We start from the raw sequence: 24,999 nt of genomic DNA on the forward strand, positions 1-24,999 counted from the left end.
AAACAGCCTGGATTAGATCTGTACAGAGAAGAATAGTGCTGGTAATTGTAGTAGGTCAGACAGTAATTCCATCAGCAGGGATGGAGGGATGAAATGATGGAGGTGTTTGGCCAACAGCAGGGAGAAAAAAAAGGGCTGAGTCAGCAAATTGAGTCCATGCCCCACTGGCCAGGTTAAATGAACCAATCACATGACTGCCTTCTTGTGTGTGAATGCATGCCTCTGTGTGTGTGTGTGTGTGTGTGTGTGTGTGTGTGTGATTGTGATGTGTGGTAAGGCGTGTGTCTGTGTTTGTGTATGCAAGGTGTGTGATTGTTCTGTGCATTTCATGATCCTGTATATATTATATTATATTAGACTGTGCTGTGTGTCTGTGGCACATATACCCTGACCTGTTATCCAATATTTGCACAAAAATCAGCCTGCACAAAAATGATTTCAGTGATTTCACAAATCTGAGTGTACAGTACGTGTCCAAGTCGGCATGTGTGCACTAAGGCCCAACTGGCCAGTTGGAGCAGGGCAATCAGGTGAGGACATGTCAAGAAGAGGCAGGGAGATCACTACTCTTCATCAGTTCTGCTTCAGTGGAGCCAGAAGCCCAGAGGTTGCTCTGCAGTGCAGCTGCTGGGTCTTTGTAATCTCACTTCTGGAAGGCGGCTCACATACTGCGTGATGGCAGTCTATGGTTAAGCTAAGACAAGGTGGAAAGGCCATTTGCCTTGCATGTAATTCAGATAAATGTCCAATGGAATGCTATTACTATACTATTTTATGTCATTTTTATGTCATCCATGAGAATATAACTACACCGACTCAAGAGGAAAATTAACAATGCAAGATTCATGACTGCAGAGTAACTGAACAAAAACAAAACACGGTTTCAACAGGATGTTATTATTAGTAACATCGAACTAGCAGTATGTTAGCAATATTAGTAGTGAAGGAAATAAATGTTGAGCACTGACGGTGGTGGGACTCACTGGTTCCAGGCCTGGCATCGGACACGTCCACCAGTGGCCCAGTGGCCTGGGACAGAGACTGGTAGTGGACTGTGTGGGTCACTGTGGAGGATTTTTGCTTATTTGTCTCCCCAAAGTCATTGTCTGTCAACAGCACGGTGGACCTGTCATCTGTGAGACAGAAAAGTAGGAAAGCAGAAAGAAGCAGAATGACGTAAGTCAGGAAAAGATGGAAGGGAAGAAACAACAAAAGAAACTAGATTGAAGAAAACAATTATTTCAGCCGTAAGCACTAATGCATATGGTGAACAATAAGCACAAGATCTCATTTTGAGTATCTCACCGATTGTCTCCATGGTGTCCCTCTCCTCGATGAGTAGCTGGGCTCTGGGGATGTCGATGTGCATTCTTAACGTCTGCTGCTGCTTGTTCACTGTGTCTGGCGTTCGTGTGTTCTTACTGAGGGGATTAATGAGAAAAATTCATTACTTTTCAGCTTCGTGATTTTGCATTGTGTCGCAGAAATGCTAATTCAATTCCATTTAAGTTGATAAGGAGCTGTAAGTAGGCAAGAGGGACAGCATATCCTGTGTGCAATATATTTGATTTTTACTGATAGGTGCTGTAACTCTGGGCTACTTTGTGATTTATGTCCGCTGCTTAAAGGAAAGCAGCAAGCATAAATTAAAATTAAGCATACATACCTCATCAGCATTTCTGCCAGGCTTTTGGCATCTGTGAAGTCAGCAAAGAGGTAGTTAATACCATAATAGTACTGTCCTGGTTCATAAGTTGCAGCAGTGGAACTACAGTACAATCACTGACAACTCTGCTTAGAAAAAGGCAGTGAAAGCATGTTGAGTGTTAGAAATGTGAACTTGGAGGTGTTTGACCAAAGGACACAAACTGAAGTTTCTTAAATTCAAAAGCAACGTTTAACCTCAGATTTGGTTAAACATGGTTAAACACGAACATCAAAAGATTTAAATTACATGACACACTCACTGTATTGCTTTTCTTTTGCATGTGTGCTTGTGGGTGTGTTAGCGGGCATGTTTGCACATTAGGCTTATAGACTGAATGTGTGTAGGTGTGTTACAATGTGTGCATACAGTATGTATTCATCTTTAATGATATGTACAAAATACATGAAAACCAGATATGGCTGAACCTCTGGAGCATTTTTTTAATCAGATGAAGTTAGTTTGGTCTTCAATAGACCCAGTATGTACAAAATAAAACTCACCTCTGAGTCTCTTGAGCCTCTGCTCCCTCCGTCTCCTCTTTAGCACCATAAGCATAATAAAGACCAATACGGCTACCACGAGAATAGAGGTGATGGTCACCACCATCTTCAGACCTCCACTGCCTGACATGTTGTCTGAAATGGGGTCTCCTGTTTTCAGCAGAGGAGGGATGGTACCTTGAAGGGAATAAACACATTCAGACATTTGCGGTATGAGGAATGAATGATCAGACACCAAGGAGCCTCATCTGAATATTCATCTGAAGTGTTGCTACTTGACTCACCCTTTAGTCTTAGTCTAATTGCTAGATGAGGTATGACATCCTCTTTTCTTTGTAATGTTTCACATAAACATTTGTTCAGAGCCACACTACTCTGCTCATTTTCAAATAATACTGTGCAACACCATGTTGAAAAACAATGTTTTCTTCAAGTAAAGGGTGGAAGAAAAATATTTTTTATGCAACACAGTCAAGGATTATGGGGATGGAAAATGTTTAGCAGTTAAACTTTGAATGTATATATTTTCTGCATGCATGCTTTTTATGTGCAGACTTCTCTGCAATTTTTGTAAACTGAAAACATTTCCAATTGATTCTTACTATTTAAAGAGCAATTCTGACTGTTGAGAACACATTAGAGAGAGCAGGCAGGAGGTTTAGGTCCTTCATTACATATATACAGTTTATGTGTGTGTGTGTGTGTGTGTGTGTGTGTGTGTGCGTGCGTGCGTGCGTGCGTGCGTGTGTGTGTGTGTGTGTGTGTGTGTGTGTGTGTGTGTTTGTGTGTGTGTGAACAGGGTCACAGCAGTCCTGAATACACACTGGGTGCATCGCAGAGGGGGCCAACACATGCCACATAGACAGATAAACAAACAAACCCAACTCTGCTTTGTTGATTATAATGTTGTCAAGAGGAATAGATTCTGTAACTGCTTTGAAATTTGGGGAAGTTCCCTGATGCCTGCCCTTTCCTTAAATTCACCGTTAAATATGTTTTTCTCCTTGGTCAGATTAGAAAAGCCTGTAGATGATCGAGGTTGGGGCACCAGGTTTGTTGGAGACTGAATATGTGCTGTTAGTCTCCTGGGCTACCGCTCTGCAGCTGAGCTGAGCTATAGAACCACTGTCAAACTGACAATAGCATAGCGCACACACACACACACACACACACACGCACACACACACGCACACGCACACGCACATGCAAAAGCACATCCACTCACATAACACCCTGACAGGCAGCTTACACGTCTCAGCAAAACCCCTTCAAAGAAAATTAATGAATAGTCTGGAGTGCACCACAGAGCTCTCACCACGTCCTATCCTTCTTTAGAGCTTATACATTTCCTTTGTGTATGACTGACACGAGCTGTAGCCTGTGGCAGATAAAGCTACACCACGGCCTGTGGAGAATCTGAAGACCGTCCCAGTTTTCATACTCAACTCAGGATACCTGTCAGTTTGTTCAAAGGCTGACAAAAAGGCTGACAAAACAGTATGATTCACAAATTATCTTAAAGCACATACTGTACTGTAGGCAGAACTGTGGAATGGTGTTTGATGCTGAAACACTGTAGTACCAAACAGTTGCAGTAGAGGGTGCAAAATTATTAAACTTTTGATGTAATGATGCTATTGTTAATAGCAACGGGAAAACTTTCTTTTACTAAGATCTGATATCAAAGAACATAAAAAGAATTAGAAACAAGGCTGGCCTCCAAACCCTTGTCACTGGTCTTTACACTTATGTCCTATTCCATCTTATGTTATCTGTAAACTAAATACACTGACATGTTTGGCTACATTTTCAGTTTGGAGGTATGTCTTATTACATAATCAATGTCAGTATGACTCACTACTGATTTTACTATTCTATCCTGATCCCTTGATCCTCGATATCAGGCAAACTGTTTAATCCAAACTCACTTCCGTCAGCATTGAGAGTAGCAAAGGTGATCCTCTTTTCTGCTGAGCCAGCGCTGTTGGTGACCTTCATCTGCAGTTCGTACCAGGTCGCCTCCTGCAAGTCGTACAGGATGTAGCTCTTGGTCAGCGATGTGCGCTGGGCTGTGGTCCAGGTGGCCGAGTCTACTGCTCTGTACTCCAGTATGAAGGAGGTGATTGGACAGCCGCCGTTGTTCCAGCCAACCAGGTTGAGTCTGGCTCTTGTGGAGTTGATGCTGGTGAAGAGTTCATGTTCTTTGGCAAACTGGGGTTCTGAGGAGAAGGTAGACAGAGGAATAAAGCTAGAAACTCAGCAAAATGTCACAAGTTTGGCACAAACTTTCAAAGTCAACCAACATGATCATCTTTACAGTTCAACACAAGTAAAATGACTGTGAATTGAAATTTTACCCAAATTTTTTCTATATTTTGAGTGTTTTAGAGTTTCGGGGGTATGAGTTTTTTGGATCAATGGAAATGAAATTGTGTAAAAAAAAAACTGTGATATAGGTATGGGAACATGACTTTACTGTAAGACTCAGAACTCACAATGTAGTTCTTTAATGTGACACTCCTTACCTTTCCCATGGGTCTTAGCTTCAATTATCTCACTGATGCGCCCTGGCCCCACTGCATTCTGGGCCGTCAGAGTGAATTTGTACCAGGTACCGCACTTGAGGTTCTCCAGACGGTATGAACGCTCACTAGGGCTGATAGGGAAACTGCCCCACTGCTCACTGTTGTCTTCTGAGTACTGCAGGATGTAACCTGGGAGGAGAAGAGTGAGGAAGGAGAGAAGAATTGATTCTGATGTCTAAATAAAGCAGTTTAGTGGTAATTATGAGGGGAATTTATTTAATCTGACTTGGAGCTAAATAATAGGAAAGCACAACATAGACTTCTCACATCACCTTAACTCCATTAATCAAGGTAATGATGCCTAAATGTTTACTGAACAATTTGGTAAATGCTTGCACAAGCCTTTCATAAAACTTTAGCTGAACAGTAGATATCTATCTCATGGAAATCTTTCATAATCTTTTACAGCTGCTAACAGGATTACAGTCTTTAGTTTTAGTTAGTAAGTAAGCAACACTTTGAAAGTTGGTGGTACTAAATGAAAAGCCAGAGATGATTAACATCATTAACATCATTAAGGTTCATCCTCTGGGCACCATGAGTGTTTGTGCTGAATTTCATGGCAGTTAATCCGATAGTTATCCGGACAAAAGTGTTGGGGTGACAGTCTGAGGACGGACACACAGACCGACCAACATTGCCATTCCCAAAACACGCCGCAAGCCTGGCTAAAAATATACAACTGTGAGCTGAGGTGTCTGTGCATTTTGGTGATGGATGACTCTGTGAGCAGGAGAGCAAAACAAATATCACAGAGAAGCTATCATGGACAGCTTTTATAGTGACTACAACTCTGAAGACAGGAGCTCCATGATTAGAAGCAATGATAAATCACCACAAATAGTCTCACTGTGATTGTGCTTTCTTTAAGATGGAGCGCTTTAATCTTCCACTTAAACAGACCTAATCTTCCCTGCTGCTTTTTAATCTACCCTTCAGGACTCGGGTATTCAGCCTTACCAGCAGATAATGAGAAACAGGAACAAGAACAGGGATGTTAGACCAGAGTGAAGGAGGGTGTGACATTGGTTATCACAGGTAGCTGAGGGGAGGTGATTGTTTCTATAATGTGTGTAGTTGAAGCATATTTGTACATGTGTACCAGCAGCTGGGATGAAACTGTCCACTGTGCTGTCTCAAATGTATTTGTTGTATGTGCATGTGTGTGTGTGTGTGTGTGTGTGTGTATGTGTGTATGTGTGTGTGTGTGTGTGTGTTTCTGTCACACTCACCTCTGATGGAGCTCCCACCGTTGTCTCCAGGTATCCATGACAAAGTGATTGATGTGGTGGTAGTCTTGGTAACTGTGAGGCGTGGCTGGTCAGGAGGAACTGTGGATATGAGGTCAAACAAAAATTTCATTGCACGGTTAATATTTGTGTTAAATTGCCTCGGTCTCCGAGTCAAGAATCAAACTTCAATCTGTAAGAGCAATATAGCACAACTTTTGGGACACTCAGACCACATTCTTGGCTGAGCTTTTCTTTTTACACAAACTTTTGGCAGCTACAGGAAAAGAATGGTGCATGTTCTGTTGTGCTTAAGAGGTCTGGTAGCCAAGAAAGATATCAAAAAACCTATACAGCATCTGCTGATGAAACACATCAGGGCCGTGCATTATATAACCTAGGAGCTGTTCAGCTACAAAGCACAAATACTGAATAATTTGTGTTAACCTGACTGTGCGCATTGTGATGAAGTAATACATCGCCCAGTGAACCATTGCAGCTTTTCAAGTGTTTTTAAATAGTTTTTGGACCACAATGAAGTTTTCTTCCATGGAGGCAGAAAATGTATCAGGCCTCAGCAGCATAAACAGAATGTGTAAGGTAAGGTCAGTTGTTGGTTTGGTCTCTTCAGGGAGTTATGCTAAATAAGAAACAAAAAACTATATCAGACTTATCCTTTAACTCTCCACAACATCATTACTCTTTAGCAGTTTTTCCTAAATTGAGTTTTATTATTTGATCATTATATACTGTAGGTTAAAAGCTATGGGAGCAATATGAGATATTTGAGTCTTGTTTTGTGTTCTGCATCACAGTGTAGTATCTTTACTACTCTGACGACTTGCCTTGGACCTGCAGGTTAAGTGTGATCTCATCAGACCCCCAGTTGTTGCTGGCCACACAGCTGTAGTTGCCAGAATCCTCTGCTTTCACTGTGCGGATGATGAAGCTGCCGTTGCCATGGACACTCCGACGACCATCCACCAGGACAGGGGTAGGAGTCCCATTAGTGCTGGAGAAAAAGAGAAAAGAAGTTGAGACATTTCTGCAGGTAAAAAAACAAAATGAGTTTTCACAGTATCCCTGGAAGTGTGATATCCTATCTGCGCTGACCAGTAATGCTTGTGTCTTTGTGTGTAACTTACTTTCCCTTGAGCCACTTGATGGTAGGGGGAGGGTCTCCGACAGCCTTGCATGGTAAAACAATATCTTTCATCCAGGGAGTGGTGACTGTCCCATTGAAGGTCAGAATCCTTGCTGGAGCTAAAGACAACACAGACACACAAAACCCCACAAGCACGTGACTTATTACGTGGTCTGCATAGATGATGATACTTTTGTTGTCAAAATAAGACACATGATTACAAATCCATTTAAACGTCTCCTTGGAAAAATATGCCTCATGCATCAGTGTATCAGATATATCCTTGACATTTTTTAGTTGCCTAAAAAGGTGTCCTCCATATTGTGTCCGCAATTTTGCGGGTTTATTTATCTCAAATCAAATACAATATCCAATGCTTCTGTCTTATTAATTATGCTTTTAATGCTGAACTGCAGGAAAACAATGTGAATATAAATAAGTACGAAAGGACATTGTTAACCAAGCTTATTCATGATGATATACCTTTGGCCAAAGGCTCCACTGTAATTTTCTCACTGTTGTTGCCATGACCAGCAGCAGTCACAGCCACCACCCAGATACTGTACTGTCTGTTCCGAGCCAAGTTTGGGATCCTGTAGAAATATGCATCTGGAGAGGCCTCAAACTCGCTCATCACCTGTAAAGTGGAGAGAGGGGAGAGATTAATGTATCATTGGGAAGTAACTTTGTCCAGAGTGCATAAATGCACCATTATAGATATTAACCTTAAATAGTGCGAGTTTACCATGTTTTAATATTAATGTTATTAAGCATCACAATCCCTGGACCGGCTCTGAGAAACTGAGTAGGAGATTAGAAAAAATAAAACGCTGACGATCTTGTGGTATACAAATGCTATTACCATCGGATGCAGGTTAGAGCAGAAGACGATGTATTTCCTGATGATGCCGTTGAGTTTGAGCGGAGGCAGCCAGGAGACAAACACCACTGAGCTGCTGGAGGCTGCAGCCTTCACCCCTGCTGGAGGACCAGGAACTAAGGAACAAGAAAACACACCAGGGTTCAGGAGGGGGCCAGATAAACATACTATAGAGTATGCAGTATGTTGTATGTATGGGAAGAAAAACGTCAATTAAAAAATGCAGCAGCACCATGCACCCTTGACTTTAGTGTACAGTTTTAATTCAGTATCTTTCAGTGGCAACTAAATTGCAATGATTTCTTATATCTGGTGAAGTTTCTCTTACCATCCTCTTTTGTGCGCACGTAGATCTGTTCGCTGCGGACACCATCTCCAGCGTTGGTGAAGGCTAAGACCTGGATGCTGTAGTTGGTGTACTTCTCCAACCCGTCCAGCTCCAGAGACGGCTGATTAGTGGTCACATTTCTGATCTCTCCCAGTTCTGACACAAGAGGAGAGACATAAAATGCAAAAATGATACACATTGTAACAGTGCAGCCTATGGTGATGATTATGAACACTAATACCAACAACAGTTCATGCAGCATCGCAAAGTTATGAAAACACTAGTTCCCCTGTGATGAAAGCTAAAGTTTTACTCTGGTTTTCTGAGAAATTCAGCCAAAATCTCCTGATTGTACAGAATAGATAATGTATGCCGAGCACTCGTCTACTTAATATTGTGTTTCACTGCAATAAGACGGGTATTACAGGGTTCTACTTTTCATTTTTGCTCGAATTTTTGTTCTCCTCGCCTCCATCCTCCATCCTTCTTATGTCCTGTCACTCAGAGCTGAGGCAGTGGGCCTGGCTGGAGTTATTGCATTGTGAATTATTGATGGAGACCAGCCAGACTGCAGGCTAGATCGCTGCTATAAAGCATGGTATACATTCAAGGGAAAAACACAACAACCACAAATACTCCCTCTGTGCAATGCAGACTTTGTATACCTATTGTTGGTCAGCATTAGAAAAAGAATCATCTCATACCGTAATTTGGCACAAATGGTGTATATAAATCATAAGATTATTATCAAAGTATGTTAATCAGTACATAATTTGCATTTGAAAATCACACTGTCAGATAGGATGGGTGAAATATACAGTACTGAGTAGTGACTGAACAACAACCGTGCCTTACTAAGGTCAGCTGCTGTTGGTGATTTATTAAGAAATAACTGCTTACATCTAAAAATTCTGAAAAACATTACATAAAGTAAAAATAAAAACAAAAAAACACACACACCCACAACACATGAATTACTCAAATTCCACCTCTGCAACATACAACAGCAAATTACAGTATGACAATACCACAGCCTCCCCTAGTGGATGAACCATAAGAACAAGCAATAGCAATGAAAAACAAAGACAGGATGAAAGGCAAATCAGGTGACTTTATGTATTGGCTTAATTGGCAAATAAACTGCACCGATTGATAAATCACATCAGCGTTTGGATGTGTGGATGTTAATACCTCCATCGGGCAGGTTGGCCCAGTAGATGACTCTGTAGCCCTGCAGGTTTCCATTGAGAGCCTCTCTGGGAAGCGGCATCCAGGACAGTGAGATGACCTCTGGAGACTTGGCCACAGCCAGGACATTTTCAGGAGGCCGAGATGGCACTAGCAGGGACACATGGAGGCTTAATGGAGGCTTTTTGAGGGACAGTACAAGCAACGAACAGGCCAAGTACCTTCATGTAGACAATTTTCTGAGTACCCAGGAACCTTAGTTTAGATACAGTATGTGAACAATAAAATATCAGTTACACTGATTTGAATGTATTAGTTGCGTAATACTTTATAAGTGATGACAACTGCATTCTTAAACTCCATAATGATTACTGTAAGTGAAAACATTCTACAAACTAGATATATTCATGTTATCAAATGTAAAAGATCATTACAGTTACTACACCACATACTAACAGTATTGAATGAGTTTGTTTGAAAAAATCCAGCATTTTCACAAAGCAGTTGAATTTAATTGAAGAAATTATAAAAAACAAAACAACAAAAAAACAATTACATTTATTATTTTGTTATGACTAAACGATAGTGTTTTTTAGAGACACACAACTACTGATTAGGCATGATAGTGCTGGAGCATTAACTTATATGATGTAGTTCAAAAAGTATCCAGTAGGTGGTAGCCTTTTCACAAAAATATGTCAGCATTTTTGAGCTCATCACATCTACCAGGACAGGGCAGGATGGGTGTGGGGTCAATAATGCAGAGATCCAGTTCATAATAAAAGCTAAACTAATTCACAATAATAATATAAGGCTACTCCAGCTTGAAGACACTGACTTAGACCCATGGATATATAACACATACAGTATATAACACATCAATCAACCCACATAACTCTACTTACCATCCTCAAGAGTTTTGGTGACCACTTGCTGTGAGGATGGCCCGGTGCCTGCCCTGTTTGCAGCTTGCACCACCACACTGTACTGAGTGAACTTCTTCAGGTTGTCCAGCACAATACTCTCTGTGGTGTCTCCAGTCGTGTCTACGCTGATGATGGTGAACTGGTGGCTTCCGCCTGGGCTGTACTCCCTGTAGCCCACCTGGTAGCCACGGATCACACCGTTCTGCAGGTGCTTCTGGGGAGGCTGCAAAAAGAGAAAGTGGTTAGAAGACCATGACTCATACACCTAAGGTTGCCCTTTCTGACAGACTACACATTATCTTAACCATGTTCATTTGGCTGATTTAATATCTTTTAATTATTTATTTATTCTTTATTCATTAGCCCATTGGCTTACACATATGTGGTTGCTACTCTTCCTATGGTACACATAAAATAATAATGAATTAAAAAAAAACAAACAGAAAAACAAAAAAACCCCAGCAATATCTGGTAGTCTATCTGTTTCAGTGCCTCATCTCATAATACGACACACGGACTGCACCTTCCAGGAAACTTTGATGCTCTGCGGGGAGGTGGGCTCCAGAGTGACATCTTGTGGCGGGCCGTCAGGAGCTGTAAATGAAACACATTATTCACTATTATCGCATGCCTGTGTTTAAATTAGAGAGATGATCTACCACGGAGAGCAAGTCGTGTTTTATCTCATTCGATTTCACTAGATGGAGCTGTTGAGTTAAGAATGCATTTTGCTTTATGCTCTTGCTCATGTATGCACTTTGTGCAGTTTCTCCCTCAATTTAATGATCATTTCTGGAAAGAAAATTCAACTTTAACCTTTAAAATAACATGATAAATGATAAATGTTTTATTTAATTTGAAGTTTATGACTTTATTTTAGCAATGACTCTGTAAAATGGACAATTTTACTGTGCTGGCATGCCTGTGGGGGGATCATTATGAGCAACAGAAGATAAGTGAAGACTGATAGAGCTGACTAATAGCAAGAGTGAACTGATCTGTTTCCCCAGATATAAACGATGATGGCCTCCATTTAAGACAACCATAAAATAATTTTGTGAAAGATGACTCAACAGGTTTGAGGGCCAGGAGGAAATGGACACTTTATCTGAGGAGTTTCATCACAAAACTGCATTTGGTCAAAGTATCAATTATCTTTGGAGCAGAGTTAAAGCATTAAAATTAATTGTAAAGGCAATGTTATATACTGTAATAGCCAAATAAAAACTTTTAATGGGTGTGATTTGGAGAAAGTGGAGTTTCATTTTGGGAAAATTTATTTCAGCTGCATAGTTTGACTTCGTAACTCCTCCTGATCAAATAGTAACAGTAGAACTGATTATATGTATTTAAAATACCGTGGTGGAAGGGTTTCCACAGATCTTAGCATCAATGTCACCAACCTGCTTCGTCAGTGGTGATGGTGAGCTCGTTGCTAGGATTGCTGTTGCCGATGATGTTCTTGGCGACCATGCGGATGTTGTAAGTGGAGGAAGGATGAAGGTCAATAATAGTGGCCTGGTTGAGCTGTGGCGACACATCTTTGGTTACCTGGGCTGACAGCCAAGAAGCTAGAAGAAACAGAGGGTGGATAGACTGTCAGCAATGGATAACTACATTTCTCCTTTCTTATTCCTGGCTCTATTGATCACTCTGTCGCCACATTTCAGTATTGTGCTTCTTGAATTTGTGTCTACCTGATTTGTTCTTGCATTCAATATCATATCCGGTGATGGGGCTGTTGCCATCGAAACCCATGGTCCAGCGGAGAGCAATTGTACGATCTTTAACCTCCCGGATCTCCACCTCCGGAGGGTCAGGTGGTTCTGAGGCAACATGTGAACACAGCAGAATGTGTGAGAAACAGACAGAGACAGTGAGAGAGAGGGACTCTGGTGTGCTAGTCCTGAAATAGAACTGGGTGTCAGGCAGACCAGACAGATGTATCGGTTTTATTCTGTCTGTGATTTCCCCAGTGAGATATTATGGATAAGTCTGCAAAGAGCAGAAGTAACACTGTGTAGCAATTAAATTAATAAATGAATGAATTAAATAATAAATGACGAGAAGCTTTACTGCTCCCTGAGTGAGCTTTGTCTTCTTCCAAACATATCCACTGGAAAAGAAGTTCCTGCAATGAGCTGAACAGAGCGTGAGGTGAGGGGGAGCTTACCTTGCACTGTCAGCTGTATGATGCCTCGGTCCTCTCCGAAGGAGTTGATGGCATGACAGGAGAAGAACCCTGAGTCCTCACGAACTGTAGGCATAATCTACACAGACGCACACCACATGCAAATCTTTCAGATGGTCAGAGAGTCAGACTGTCAGTTAGAAATCTCAAATTACGTGTCAGCCCAAGTCATTTTTCAAAAGGGAGGATGGGCAGTGTACTCAACTTCAGTGTTTTCATCCTTTACTTAGAGATAAAGTAGAGAGAGAGAAAGAGACGAACTTCCATCCTAAACCCTGTGAGACACTCAACCACTCAATTATCTCAAGGCACATATTCCTTGCAATCTTACAATACTGCACTACACATGTACTCATTCATAGTGTGTTTTAATCACCATTAAATTTAACCAGAAGGTAGCTCTTTAATATTTCATGCTCTACTTTAATATTTTGTAATGTATTTTCAACAAGAATTTTCTCTGCCCTTCCTCCCATCTTCCTCTTCTCTCTGCTTTCCATCTGTCTCAATAGATAAAAATGACTGAGGGCTGGTGCTCGCCCTGAAAATTAGATTCAAAGGGCATTTGATTTACAGTGAAACTGAGCACCCACCACCAGCGTAGAGATTACTTCGTCTGCCACTTCTTTGACGGTGACCACATATCGGCTGGTCTCAGGGTTGATGATGCGTTCTTCTTTCTCCCATCGCACCATGATGGGCTTCTCTCCGTGAGCTATGCAGCTCATCCTCTTCTCTTCGCCCTGCGTGGCCAGAGTGGTGTTGGGGTAGGAGGTGATCATGGCTGGGACTGGATGGAGACAGAAAGGGCAGGGGAAGAGAGTAGGAAGAGTAAGAATGGAGAAAACAGGGGAAAATCAAGAAATCAAGGAAACAAACAAAACATTTAGATATTTTATCCATTTTATGCACATATGCTGTTGATGGTGTCGGTACAGTAATATTAAACATAATTAACAGTGTAGCTTCCCCCCCTTCCACCAAGGACCACTTAAAAAATAATTGCTTTTACAGTGTGTTAATCTTTTTATTCCAAAATAGAAGAAATTAAGTTATATTTTGAAAAATACAGCATTTATGCATTCTCAGGCTGTACTTCTTGCCCTATACTGAGTAAGACTCCTTTTCTCTAACAATTATGACAACTATTTAAACACTCCAGGGACCATCATGAAGTCATGTTTGAGTCTATTTGTCTCCTGCAATACTTTGAGATTGAAACAGAGCCCTTCAGGTAACTCTGTACCTGCTTTGATAACGACAGCGAACAGTAACATGCTGCTTTCTGAGGATGAGGTGGAGGAACGGAAGAAGAAAGCAGTGACTCCTGACTGAACTCCCTTCGGTCTGAGCGAGGAGCCGGTCTGGCTCTATGCCGTAACCGCACACCAGGCTCATTAGCAACACATTTAGCCTGTGTGTGCATGTGTGTGTGTTTGTGTGTGTGTGTGCGTATGTCATTCAGCAGAATGAGTATCTGTTGTGAATGTCTCTCAACCAAAGTCTGTACTCACACTTGCACTATTCTCATACTAACACTTTCTTTCATTCTGTCCTTTTCTCTCGACTCGCATGAATCTGTTTCCTGATTATAACACTCAGAGAGACTTTCAGGTGCTATTCACAGTATAATGATCTCTAAAGTGTGAAGCTCCCGAATTGGATTACATCATATTAACTTCTGCGGTTCTGAGCAGAATGAATGAATATGCTAATCTTTATCAGTATAGACATTATGGACATCATCTTAATGATTATTACAGACTGTTATAATGCAGGTAAAACAATTCAAATTATCTGCTTGCTCCCAGCTGTGTGCTGGCTTAAAAAGCCACAACTAAGCCAATCTGAGAGAGTCAAAGTATAATGAAATTTGTAGAAGCAAATGATCATGGGTATCCATTAAAAGTTTCATGCTAGAAATACAAATTCAGTTTGATGTGTCGCAAACAAAAGCCCAGCTCTGTTATTTTATTTAGAGCAGCTGCATTTGCTTTTTACTATCATTTATTGTTGACTGGTTTTTGATGAATTTCATAATTTTATCTATCACTATTTGTTATTTTATCCAAAAAATGTGATTATACGATTAAAAACATCCATCACAATTTCCCAGAGCAGAGAGAAACCAACAGTCCAACACCTAAAGATTTTCAATTTACAATGATCTTGCCATTTTTTCTCTTTTACAATTAATCACTTAAACCCACATTAATTGTTGTTTTGGCCGTTTGGGGGCAGTGGAATGAAGCTATAGTCACAACACTGACGTATTCTCTTTCTATAAATTGATATGGCGAACATGTTAGCAAACAGTTGCTTATTTACAGAGCAACATTAGCATTAATTTGAAGTCATATTTATGTCCACCTGATGAATATGAGTCTAATATTCACTCTAATTTGATTTCCCCCAACTCCTCAGGGAAATATTTAGCTCATCAGCTGCTAAATGCACCACTATGTTCACCAGCTTGTCGCTCACTCTGTCTGTCTGATGATTAATGTTGGGCAGGTAGTGTACAGTGACTTTTTGCATCAAAAACAGCTGCCTGCAGCTGGAAATAACAAGTAATAACAACAGTAAAGAAAACCAAAACAATCAGCTGAAAGATGCTAAAACTCTGCAGAGCTGAAAGGAACTGCAGAGTCAGGTGATTCTCTGTGACTGTTTCATATACACATAGTAATTAGTTGCATTATTTATATAAAAATATTGATTAGAGCAGATTTAAAGTGTTTACATTTTCTGTTAAGGGAGTATTTGATTATTATTCATTTACATTAGATGGACCAGTTTTTAGGACCAGATATTTATTAGGAGGTTTTCTGTATAGTAAACATGGTGTAGGTGTAGTGAATATTGTGTCAATGAAAAGGACAGTAATGGCAGCTACATGTGGCAGATACCGGTGCAGCAGTGGTTGGAGGCCTTCTCTTCCAAGAAAAGATGCAATATGTGTGCTTGAGACACTGTGAATGTCTGCCCACTCCTGAATAATGTGTCTGCGTGCATGTGTATGAGTGTTTTACTGTGAGTGCATATGTATGAAAGTGTGTGTATGAGAGCGGCTGTGTCTGGGGGAGCTAAGTGGGCGAGCACAGAGAGCAGAGAAGACTTGTGCTCATGACACATCTCAGCCACACTACACGATGGAGGAGAGAGAGAGAGCATGTACCCCTGCAGCGCTAGCTATGATCCCTCTCTCTCTCCCTCGCTCTCTCACTCCATCTCCCTCCTCAGGCTCCCACCAGGACAGTGATGATTTAATGATGAGAGAGACCACTTTGATTATTCATACACAGCAGACAAGTCCGCTGGCCGTGCTGCTGTCTCACACAGACACACTTGCATTCGAACATATACAGACATCCACGAACAACGAAACACACACACCCTTTGCACATTCAGAAATACACAAATAAAGACAAATATAGAGATACTGGCCTTGCACACATGTACTGTATGCAAGTGTAGACACACTGACAAGATATAAAAATCATAGGGACGCACATGCATAAACAAATGCCAACAAAAACTGAAGCAATGACACACAAACAAGGTTTAGAAAAACACGTTTCCACACACATACAGTATTCCCCTGGGTCAAACAGTATTTGTAGGTAACTTTGTAATCATTTGTTTTGGCTTCAGACAGGCACCTGACAGGTAGGGTTCATACTAAGAGTGCCAGGAAGGTTAGATCATCACAAGTCAATTAAAACACTTGAAATCATAATGAATCATTTATTATACTGTACTTGTATGAATGGCAATTTTGCCTGACAGTGCTTGAATTGCCCTGATGTGTTAAACCTCAGGCTGAAAAATGCTTCAGATTTTGCTCTTTTTTTTTAATTAATTATTTCACTGGTAAATACATTATATAGTTGCAGTTAGATTGCATGCGTACAGATTTGTATTAGGACCCGACTGGCTGATTCTGACTGATCCATATTTGAGAGTTTTAACAAGACTACAGGAATGCAAGCAGCTCTGTGAGGCTGTGCTTGACTTTAATGGTAACATCAGCATGCTAACAAGAACAATATTAAAAGACTGATGTTGAGCAAGTATAAAGTTTACCTTGTTCACCATCTCAGTTTAGTGTTTGTTAGCATGCTTACATTAGCTAATTAGTCCGAAACACAACATACAGCAAACCTGCAGGTATGTGGTCATTAACCATTTGCGCATTTAAAATTTCTGACCCAATGATGGTGATAGACAAAAATTTAAGGGACCACCAAGATTATCATAACTGATCCTGACGGGAACATGCACATGTGGACCAAATTTCATCTCAATCCATTCAATAGTTGTTGAGACATTTCACTTTAATCCACAAACATGAACCTCATGGCTGTGCTAGATGAAAAGTCAGGGGAACAGCAAAGTCAGAGGGATTCATCATCTGGGCACCATAAATGTCTGTACAAAATTTCATGCCAGTCCATCCAACATTTGTTGATATAACACTGTTTTATCTCAAACATGTCTTACAAATTTCTTTGTGCTGTTACCAGTACACTGTATCTGCGATAAGATGATATTTGCCAATAATTTCGGCCATGTTGTTGTATCAGTTGGGCTCTAATTTGTACACTGTAAATTAAAATCAAGAAAGTTAACAATCACGCACACACAAATCCCTCTAGCCCCCCACAAAAATAAATACACACATACACACAGAACTCTTCATCATGTCTCTCTGTCTTTTTTCTCACAGTATATTTCCTTCTTTGAAGCAGCCAACAAAAATCAAAAGGGGGAGCTACTTGCATGTGTTTGTGTGCATGTATGGATGTGTGTGTAGGCCTGTGTGTGTGTGTGTGTGTGTGTGTGTGCGAGTGTGTGTGTGCACGCACTCGCAACCCCCACCCACCCCCGACATGATGGAATGTGTCAGACTTGGGACTGCCAACGTTTAAACCTCATTTCTTATTCACTCGCAGCCCGTCCCTCTCCCTCGCTCCCCACACCATCATCCCCTTTCCCACTGCCCCCGCGCAGGAAATCGCTGATTTATTTTGCATAGCAACTATGAATTTTAAGTGAGTCCTATTAAAAGAGTCTCCTCAGCCCCTTCTCTAAATGTTATTGCTCCTTAACAGGGGCTATTTTCTCCATCTAAATCTGAGGCCTTGGCAGTGCAAGTTAACATCGATGAAGCTTGTGTTTGCTCATTGAAAGACGTCAAGAAAGGGCGCACAATGACAGCACATAAGGCTGTGTTTGTTTGTGCGTGTTTGTATGTATACGCACATGCTTGTCTGTGTAGGTGTGTGCACTGTATGTTCCTATATATGAATACACATATATGAAAACATCTCTAGGCATTTGGAGAGATTTCAATCTTTCTGTGACCTTGTATGTGTGTGTGCGTTTGCACCTATTTGTGTGAATGAAGCATGTGTGGTAGACTGCAGTATCTAAAATGTTCTACAATCTACACCAATCTCGGCTGTGCTTCAGTGGCCCGAGCTGAGGTGAGGCTACTCATTCGCTTCCTCCTCATCTCATCTCTATGCATCTACCGTGCAGCACTTGCAGGGCCCCAGGCTAAACCTATTCTTTTTGATAGCCCATAATTGCTCGGTTGATGTATATTTTTTAATATCCAGTGATATTACAGGGGCCTGGTAATAAAACATGGGTGGGTAGAGGAGAAAGTGTGAGTGGGAATAGTGGAGACAAGGGAGAACAAGAAAGCTGAGGGTGTAGAGAGGGAGGAAAGAGAGGGAACAAAGACTGCAAGGTGCAGAGAGAAAGAGAAGAAGGTATGGATGGAATAACATGAGGCAAGAATGGTGGACTTTCTGTCACTGAACAATGTGGAGGAGGCTTCATGCTTACAAAGATGTGTCTTCAGAAGAGAAAACAGTCTAAATGCTGTATCATATAGGAGCACCATTTGAACCAACAATGGCTTCATAGACCAGTTTTGTATGGAAACTGGAACTACTAAACAGCAAGTTACCAAAATACTTTGGTGGTGAAGTGGTCTAAGCACTTGCAGATGGAAATAGAGCTAAAACAATTACTCACTTAATTGATGAAGAGAAAATGAACTGGTTTGATAGGCGATTAATCATTCCAGTCAATTTTTTAAGGAAAAATGCCAAACATGTTGTTATGCTTGTCAAGTACCTCATTCTTTATGGCACACAATGCAGTTTACAATGATGACTGTAGTAGATTTACCATTAGAATTTTTAATTTCAGACAGAGGTAGATAAAAGCAGCATCTCATTTCCACAAACACCAATTATGCTGTCTACAAAAACAGCTGTTGCTGGCCGATTTTAGGAGTTGAAGAAAGTTATCAATCTGAGCTAATGGTGACTTTGTTGATGGTTGAATACAATGTCTTCAGCTGATATTTTAATGTTTCCAGCTGAGAAGGTGGCATGATATCACGCTAAAAGATCCAGGCTAAAGCTGCATGTAAGCTAGTTAACCTGGCATGCTAACTTTTGTAGCTTGTCTTAGAGCAGACTAATATACTGTTTAATCCATTCAGGTTTCTTACTGTTTTTTTGAGAGGGTTAATAAAAAGACACCACCTTTCAAACTCTTCTGAAGTTGTGCATTTCACGAACTCAGTGATTAATCGATTAATCAAGAAAATAAACAGCAAACTAATCAACAATCGTTAGTTGCAAAGCTGGAGAGTTATGCTTAAATCCTGCTCGGATTCACAACAGACACACAAATATGACCAGGCTGATTACTTTAGCCTGAGGAACACCTTGCTGTTTACTGTGTTAAGAGCTGAAGTCCTGTAACTATTCACACATTAAAAAGATCTTTACTTATCTGAAGCGCAAAAAGGGTTCTGCTATCGTACTGACAGAACAATTCTCCTTTGTCACTTTACAGGATTCACTGTGCTGACTTTGTTATTTAGAAAGAGGACTAACATCAAAGCACGCACAGAGACACAGAGAGGAACAGTGCAGACTGATGTATAATGATTTAAAAAATATGATGTATTACTCTAATATTCATCTGGGATTAAACAATTTTGTTAACAGAGTGATTCAATGAAGCTAAAAAAAATGATCTGTAAATGGTAAATAAATGTATGCTTTGTTGTGGTAATGGGGGATTTAGACACTCTGAGGACATAAGCAGCTGCCAGCAAATAAACAAGGGTATAAAATGAAACAAATAATGTGTTATTTATCTTTTTAATCTTTCCCTCATTGCTGGAAATGTAAGAAACAAAGACAGCCAGAGAGTGCAAATAAAGCAGAGAAACATGCAGACTGCTCTTCCCTTGAGCCCCTTCGACGGCTTCTAATTGAAGTATTGACGGATTTAAATGAAGCAGAAACGCACTCAAGAGTTCTAGCATCTAATAACACACACACAGACACACGCACACACACACGCACATGCAAGCAGAATGTACAAAATACCCCATGCACAGATGGCACAGACATGTGACTGCAAACACATATTCAAGTAATAAAATATACTTACAGTATGTTTGATAACAAACATACTGTGTGTTTAAAAATGAAGAGAAATGCGTTTGTGTAATTATACACAAACACACAGAAAAACACTGAGCAATGGAGATGATGGCGTTGTCAAACACGAGCAACAGTAATGGTCTCCCTTTTTCGAACCACTCATGCGAAGAAGTACACTTTTACAGAAAGCATCTTGACGTGTACAAGTACAGTTTGGGGTTTAAAGGGCATGAAATGTGATCGGTTGATAAGTGACAAGCATGCGACTGAGCCTGCATGTAATGGCTGAGCAGCCAATGGCAGCAGAGGAAGGACAGCACAGGGTGTAATCATAGGCCCAAAGAATTTACAGCTGTTTCCTGTAATGTGAATTACTCTAACTATGAAGATGACAACGTCAATGCTAACTGAATCATGAATGACTAGAGGTTTTAAATGACACTGCATGACAAATATAATTCAGGAGTAAATGGACAGAGCGTAAATAGAAAATTGTACCCACATTTAATGTAATTCTAATGATGTCATGTAGGCATTGACAATCAGCCAGTGTATCATTATCGTATTTTTTAAACTCTTGATTACTGATATTGGCTTTGGCATCAAAAATCAAATATCATGTGTAAAAACGTGAACAGTGTTTGGCATGGAGTCCTGCCATGTGTTTTAGCTGTTTTAGTGGTCAGTTGTTTTCTGGAGAATGTCACCAGATCATTCAACCAAATACCAAAGGCTTGGAGTAAAGATTTGAAAGATCTGATCACTGTGGCAAAAAAGACGGAAATATTGCAATTGCATACAGAAAATAAATATTAAATGAACTTAACTTATTTATTGAATCTATAACAGTAATATGAAATACTGTATGTTGACTGTATGAAGCAGCAAAAATATTTTTCAAATTTTATACTGTAGCTGGTGCTCTGCAAATAACCATAGTTATATGTTACAAACTCTCACTAATTCAAAAATATCAATAATTCTGTGTTTAGCACCAAATCAAATGAGATCACAGAGGCTCAGAGTTCAATAATGTTATCTGAGCAAAGTTAGGTGATAGTTAAAATTTACAAGAATGCTAAAAGTTTAACCTGTTTTGCAGAAATATTGCAAGAGCTAAACTAAATTACAAGTTCTTCACAATACTGCCAGGACTGAACTGGCATCTAATATTGTAACTGTACGATTGTACATTTCCTGAAGGGATTCACAGGGTTGGAATAGGGGGCTTTGTGCAGGTGAGTCAAAACTCTTTAATAGTTACAGAACAAAACAACAAAAGCAAAAGGAAACGTTTTTTAAAAATGTTTTGGTGTGATTTTTTTCCGCAGTAAGAACAGATACTGTCATACTGTCAATGTGCGCGTAACACAAATGGAGAAATTAACTGATACGCAATGAATTATAGCTATTAATTGAAAACCATGTATTAACCCACTTTGCTTACTTACTTATGTAAACAACCATGTTCAACTTGTAAGAAAAAAAAAAATTTCAATGAAAACTACAACTAGAAAAAAATTCATCTTAAGGGGAAGAACATGTCTTGGATATAAATATTAAAAGCTGTAAATAATGTTACCATTACAGTTCATGTTAATGAAACTACGAGTTATAAGAAGAAAGCTTACATTATTCAGCACTGAAGCTGTCAAAATTCACTTTGATAGAGCTGAGTACAACATGAAACTTAAGCCTGAAGCAATAGCAGTGTGCATTTGGTGGGTCAACTGTCTCTCTCTATGTCGGGCGCACACACACACACACACACACACACACACACACACACACACACACACACACACACACACACACACACACACACACACACACTCCTCTACTTCGGTAGATGATACAACTGACTCTGAAGAGAATCTGAAACTACGCATGCACTCGCCCTCATCTCTCACATCAGAACAAGATACACACCTACAAAACTATATATACTGTACATAAGCCACTGCTCCTTTTATTATGTCCTATATATCAGTGTGTAGTATTTGTTCATCTCCTCAAAAGACACACACACACATATGTCCAACGGCAGAGGGGTTTAAGCAGTGTGAAGCAGTGTGAGGGAAATACACTTCAACATTCATCTAATCTTCTTTAAGTGGGTGTAAACTGTATGTACAAACACCAGTCGCAACACCAGACTTGATTGGGCTTGTAAACATCTGCAGTGCTAATGCATTTACATAGTCCCCCTTCAATACCATACCAAAGAGAACACATGCACGTACTGAGAGAGGAGAGACAGGGAGAAGAGCTGCACTGTAGTTCAGTGCAACAAGAGCACTGATTGGATTACTGATCTATATCATCTCACTGTAACCTGTTTATGGTAGGCCATCTCTTTGACTCTGAAAGAGTCATGTTGATATGATGAAGTCCAGTAGATAGAGCACAAGCATATCATGAACAAATGCAGTTCCAATTTATTACGAACATTTTTCATTGTATGACACAAGAGCCTGTAGTTTTCTTTAGTTTAAATACATTTCTTAAAAATATATATTAATATTATATTATAAACATATGTTAAGTTTGATATGCTACTGAGAGTTGAGTCTACTGTAGCGGCAGCCACAGTGTTTGTTCTCTGCTTGGTAGAAAATGGAGGCAAAAAAGGTTAGTACAGCCATAGGTCAACTTGCTGCATAGCAACTGGGTGCTACAGTCAGCAAACTGACCTATGAAAACACAAAGAGCATGTTCGTCTCTGAGTCTGCTGCTGTAGCGCTGACAGCCTCACACTGTGGTGGTTCTCAGTGCCTTGTGCACTGCGAGGCTTAATTACAGTGACACATGAATATCCGTGACATGCCCGCTGATATTAATGATTAAAAAAACAAAATAACTTATCCAGAAGTTGAGTTCTACACAAATTATTTTTTTGGCAGCCCTTTCACAGGAAGGTCAGAGATCAGGGTTAGAGAAAGAACTTTTAGAGCATCCAACCTCTACTGTTGTATCCAATCAGACTCATATTACAAATTCAAATTCAATGTGTGTGCCAAGTAACTGTATCCATGTTCTTATATATGCAACAATGGCTGTGATTACAGTATTGATGACAGTATGCATGCTTGACAAGATATATAAAACACTCATATCATTCCGAGTATGAAATGTACACTGATGTAAAAATACACACAACTGCAAACAGTCACGTGTTTTTTATACTTGAGTTCTACTGCACATATCAGACTTTGGGCTGGTAAGGAGACAGAAAGAAGAAGTGATAGAGACAGAGAGAGGGCTGCCCGTCAGCGGGGCTCCTAATGCTCCAGTTTGATAACAGTGGCGAAGGGAAAATAAGCCCCACTCATGTCTAAGCACCATGAAAATGAGGAGCCACTCCTAGCTCTATAGGGGAGCTACATGCTAATGCTCACTGGAAGCGGGAGACCTGTAGTCGGGGACAGTGAACACAGCAGTGAGAAGTGCGCACATGCATGCAAACAGGAACACGCTTACGCAGTGGAAGGAACAGGAGGATAAGCTTTCTGCAGATGTGTTTGTTCAGAAAAATGCTCAATAACTCCTGGTCCTTCAGTGTTACTATGAGCATGGACATAAGCCTCCACTTCTTCAATAGATGTACTAAGGGTCAAGTATTATCAGGATCATGGCACTTTTAGCGCCTTGCTTAGCTTCTAATGTGTTTTTTCATTTAGCTGAAACTCATCACAGGGTTTTTGGCAGGGGAGAGAGGGGTTGCTGTGAATGATTTATAACCATAATCTACTACTCTACCAAATTAATGTTGATCAACTTTAAGCGGAGCTATCTGTAAACCCCACAGCTGGATATCCTTCTTTAACAGCTGCTGCACTGACACATACATTAAAATACACATTGATTACTGCCCATCAGCTGCTATTGACGCAGGCTCTTACTTTTGACGGTGAGGTACATGGACTTGCTGACATCAGCTCCCACGTCGTTGCTGACCTTACACAGGTAGAAGCCGCTGTCATCCTCCAGCACATGTTTGATCAGCAGCGAGCCGTTGCTCAGCAGCTGGATACGAGAGCCACTGTTCAGCAGGATGGGCTGAAACTGGGGGACACCCGCACCTGGTGCAAGTAGGAGGAGGAAAGACAAAGGAAGAGAGAGACAGACAGAGAGAGAGAGACACACAGAATAGAAACATTTAGAATAATGAGGATATACACATTAAGATATAAAATACAACCTTAATATAGTCTATACAGTATGTAGAAATACGCACACATGCCTACAAGTATGTCGAATTCAGTAGAGAAAACAACGTATGGCGCTAAAGAAGCATACAGTAATCTGATCTCCAGTTTATCAGTGTGTGTGTGTGTGCGTGCATTCATTTAGCCTTGCCTCTATGTTTACAGATTTGATAACAAAGCCTGTCAGTTTTAGGGAGGATTGTAAACATGTTTCTTAACACCAGGCCTAAATCCTTAAACCTCCAAACAGCTGCTGAGCAGAGTGAAGCGGACCGAGCTGCTGGTGTGATGCAGTCACGAGAGACATAATGCTCATGTTTAACAAGACAGCAGATTGGTGCAGAGGAACAACAGGCTGAAGGAGAGCAGGGAGGCCTTACATGGCTGCTGGCCTTCAGCTGGCCAGTGAGATTCAAAGATTGTTTACTGTAGCTAGACATGGATTTTTTCTGACTCTTTATTCCTCTGTATCAACTCTCTGGATTCATCCTTTGCATTTTTGTTGGTTGAATTAGTTGATCCAGAAGAACACACACACATAAATGGCCTAAAAACACATTTTGATGTAATCTAAGTCGAGGACAGCCTCATCCTAAAGGCATGGATTTGTCTTGTTTGAGAGCAAGCAGAA

At 40.5% G+C, this 24,999-nt stretch overlaps 1 protein-coding gene across 1 annotated transcript in view; it reads right to left on the reverse strand.

Moving 5' to 3' along the window:
* LOC111239102 (Down syndrome cell adhesion molecule homolog) overlaps positions 1 to 24,999 on the reverse strand; it is a 98,264-nt gene that overhangs the window by 7,842 nt on the left and 65,423 nt on the right. The window contains exons 12-31 of the mRNA XM_022768893.1: positions 24,063 to 24,242; positions 13,273 to 13,469; positions 12,662 to 12,758; positions 12,186 to 12,314; positions 11,892 to 12,059; positions 11,012 to 11,082; positions 10,468 to 10,711; positions 9,566 to 9,712; positions 8,375 to 8,530; positions 8,029 to 8,162; positions 7,650 to 7,803; positions 7,168 to 7,285; positions 6,868 to 7,034; positions 6,026 to 6,124; positions 4,734 to 4,922; positions 4,137 to 4,427; positions 2,209 to 2,385; positions 1,667 to 1,697; positions 1,306 to 1,421; positions 984 to 1,133 (exon numbers count right to left, since the gene is read on the reverse strand). Of these exons, the coding sequence (XP_022624614.1) occupies positions 984 to 1,133; positions 1,306 to 1,421; positions 1,667 to 1,697; positions 2,209 to 2,385; positions 4,137 to 4,427; positions 4,734 to 4,922; positions 6,026 to 6,124; positions 6,868 to 7,034; positions 7,168 to 7,285; positions 7,650 to 7,803; positions 8,029 to 8,162; positions 8,375 to 8,530; positions 9,566 to 9,712; positions 10,468 to 10,711; positions 11,012 to 11,082; positions 11,892 to 12,059; positions 12,186 to 12,314; positions 12,662 to 12,758; positions 13,273 to 13,469; positions 24,063 to 24,242 (3,015 nt within the window). The remainder of the gene's footprint in view (positions 1 to 983; positions 1,134 to 1,305; positions 1,422 to 1,666; positions 1,698 to 2,208; positions 2,386 to 4,136; positions 4,428 to 4,733; positions 4,923 to 6,025; positions 6,125 to 6,867; positions 7,035 to 7,167; positions 7,286 to 7,649; positions 7,804 to 8,028; positions 8,163 to 8,374; positions 8,531 to 9,565; positions 9,713 to 10,467; positions 10,712 to 11,011; positions 11,083 to 11,891; positions 12,060 to 12,185; positions 12,315 to 12,661; positions 12,759 to 13,272; positions 13,470 to 24,062; positions 24,243 to 24,999) is intronic.

The sequence above is a fragment of the Seriola dumerili genome, unplaced genomic scaffold, assembly GCF_002260705.1.
Source record: "Seriola dumerili isolate Sdu_G_001 unplaced genomic scaffold, Sdu_1.0 BDQW01001888.1, whole genome shotgun sequence".
Classification (NCBI taxonomy): domain Eukaryota; kingdom Metazoa; phylum Chordata; class Actinopteri; order Carangiformes; family Carangidae; genus Seriola; species Seriola dumerili.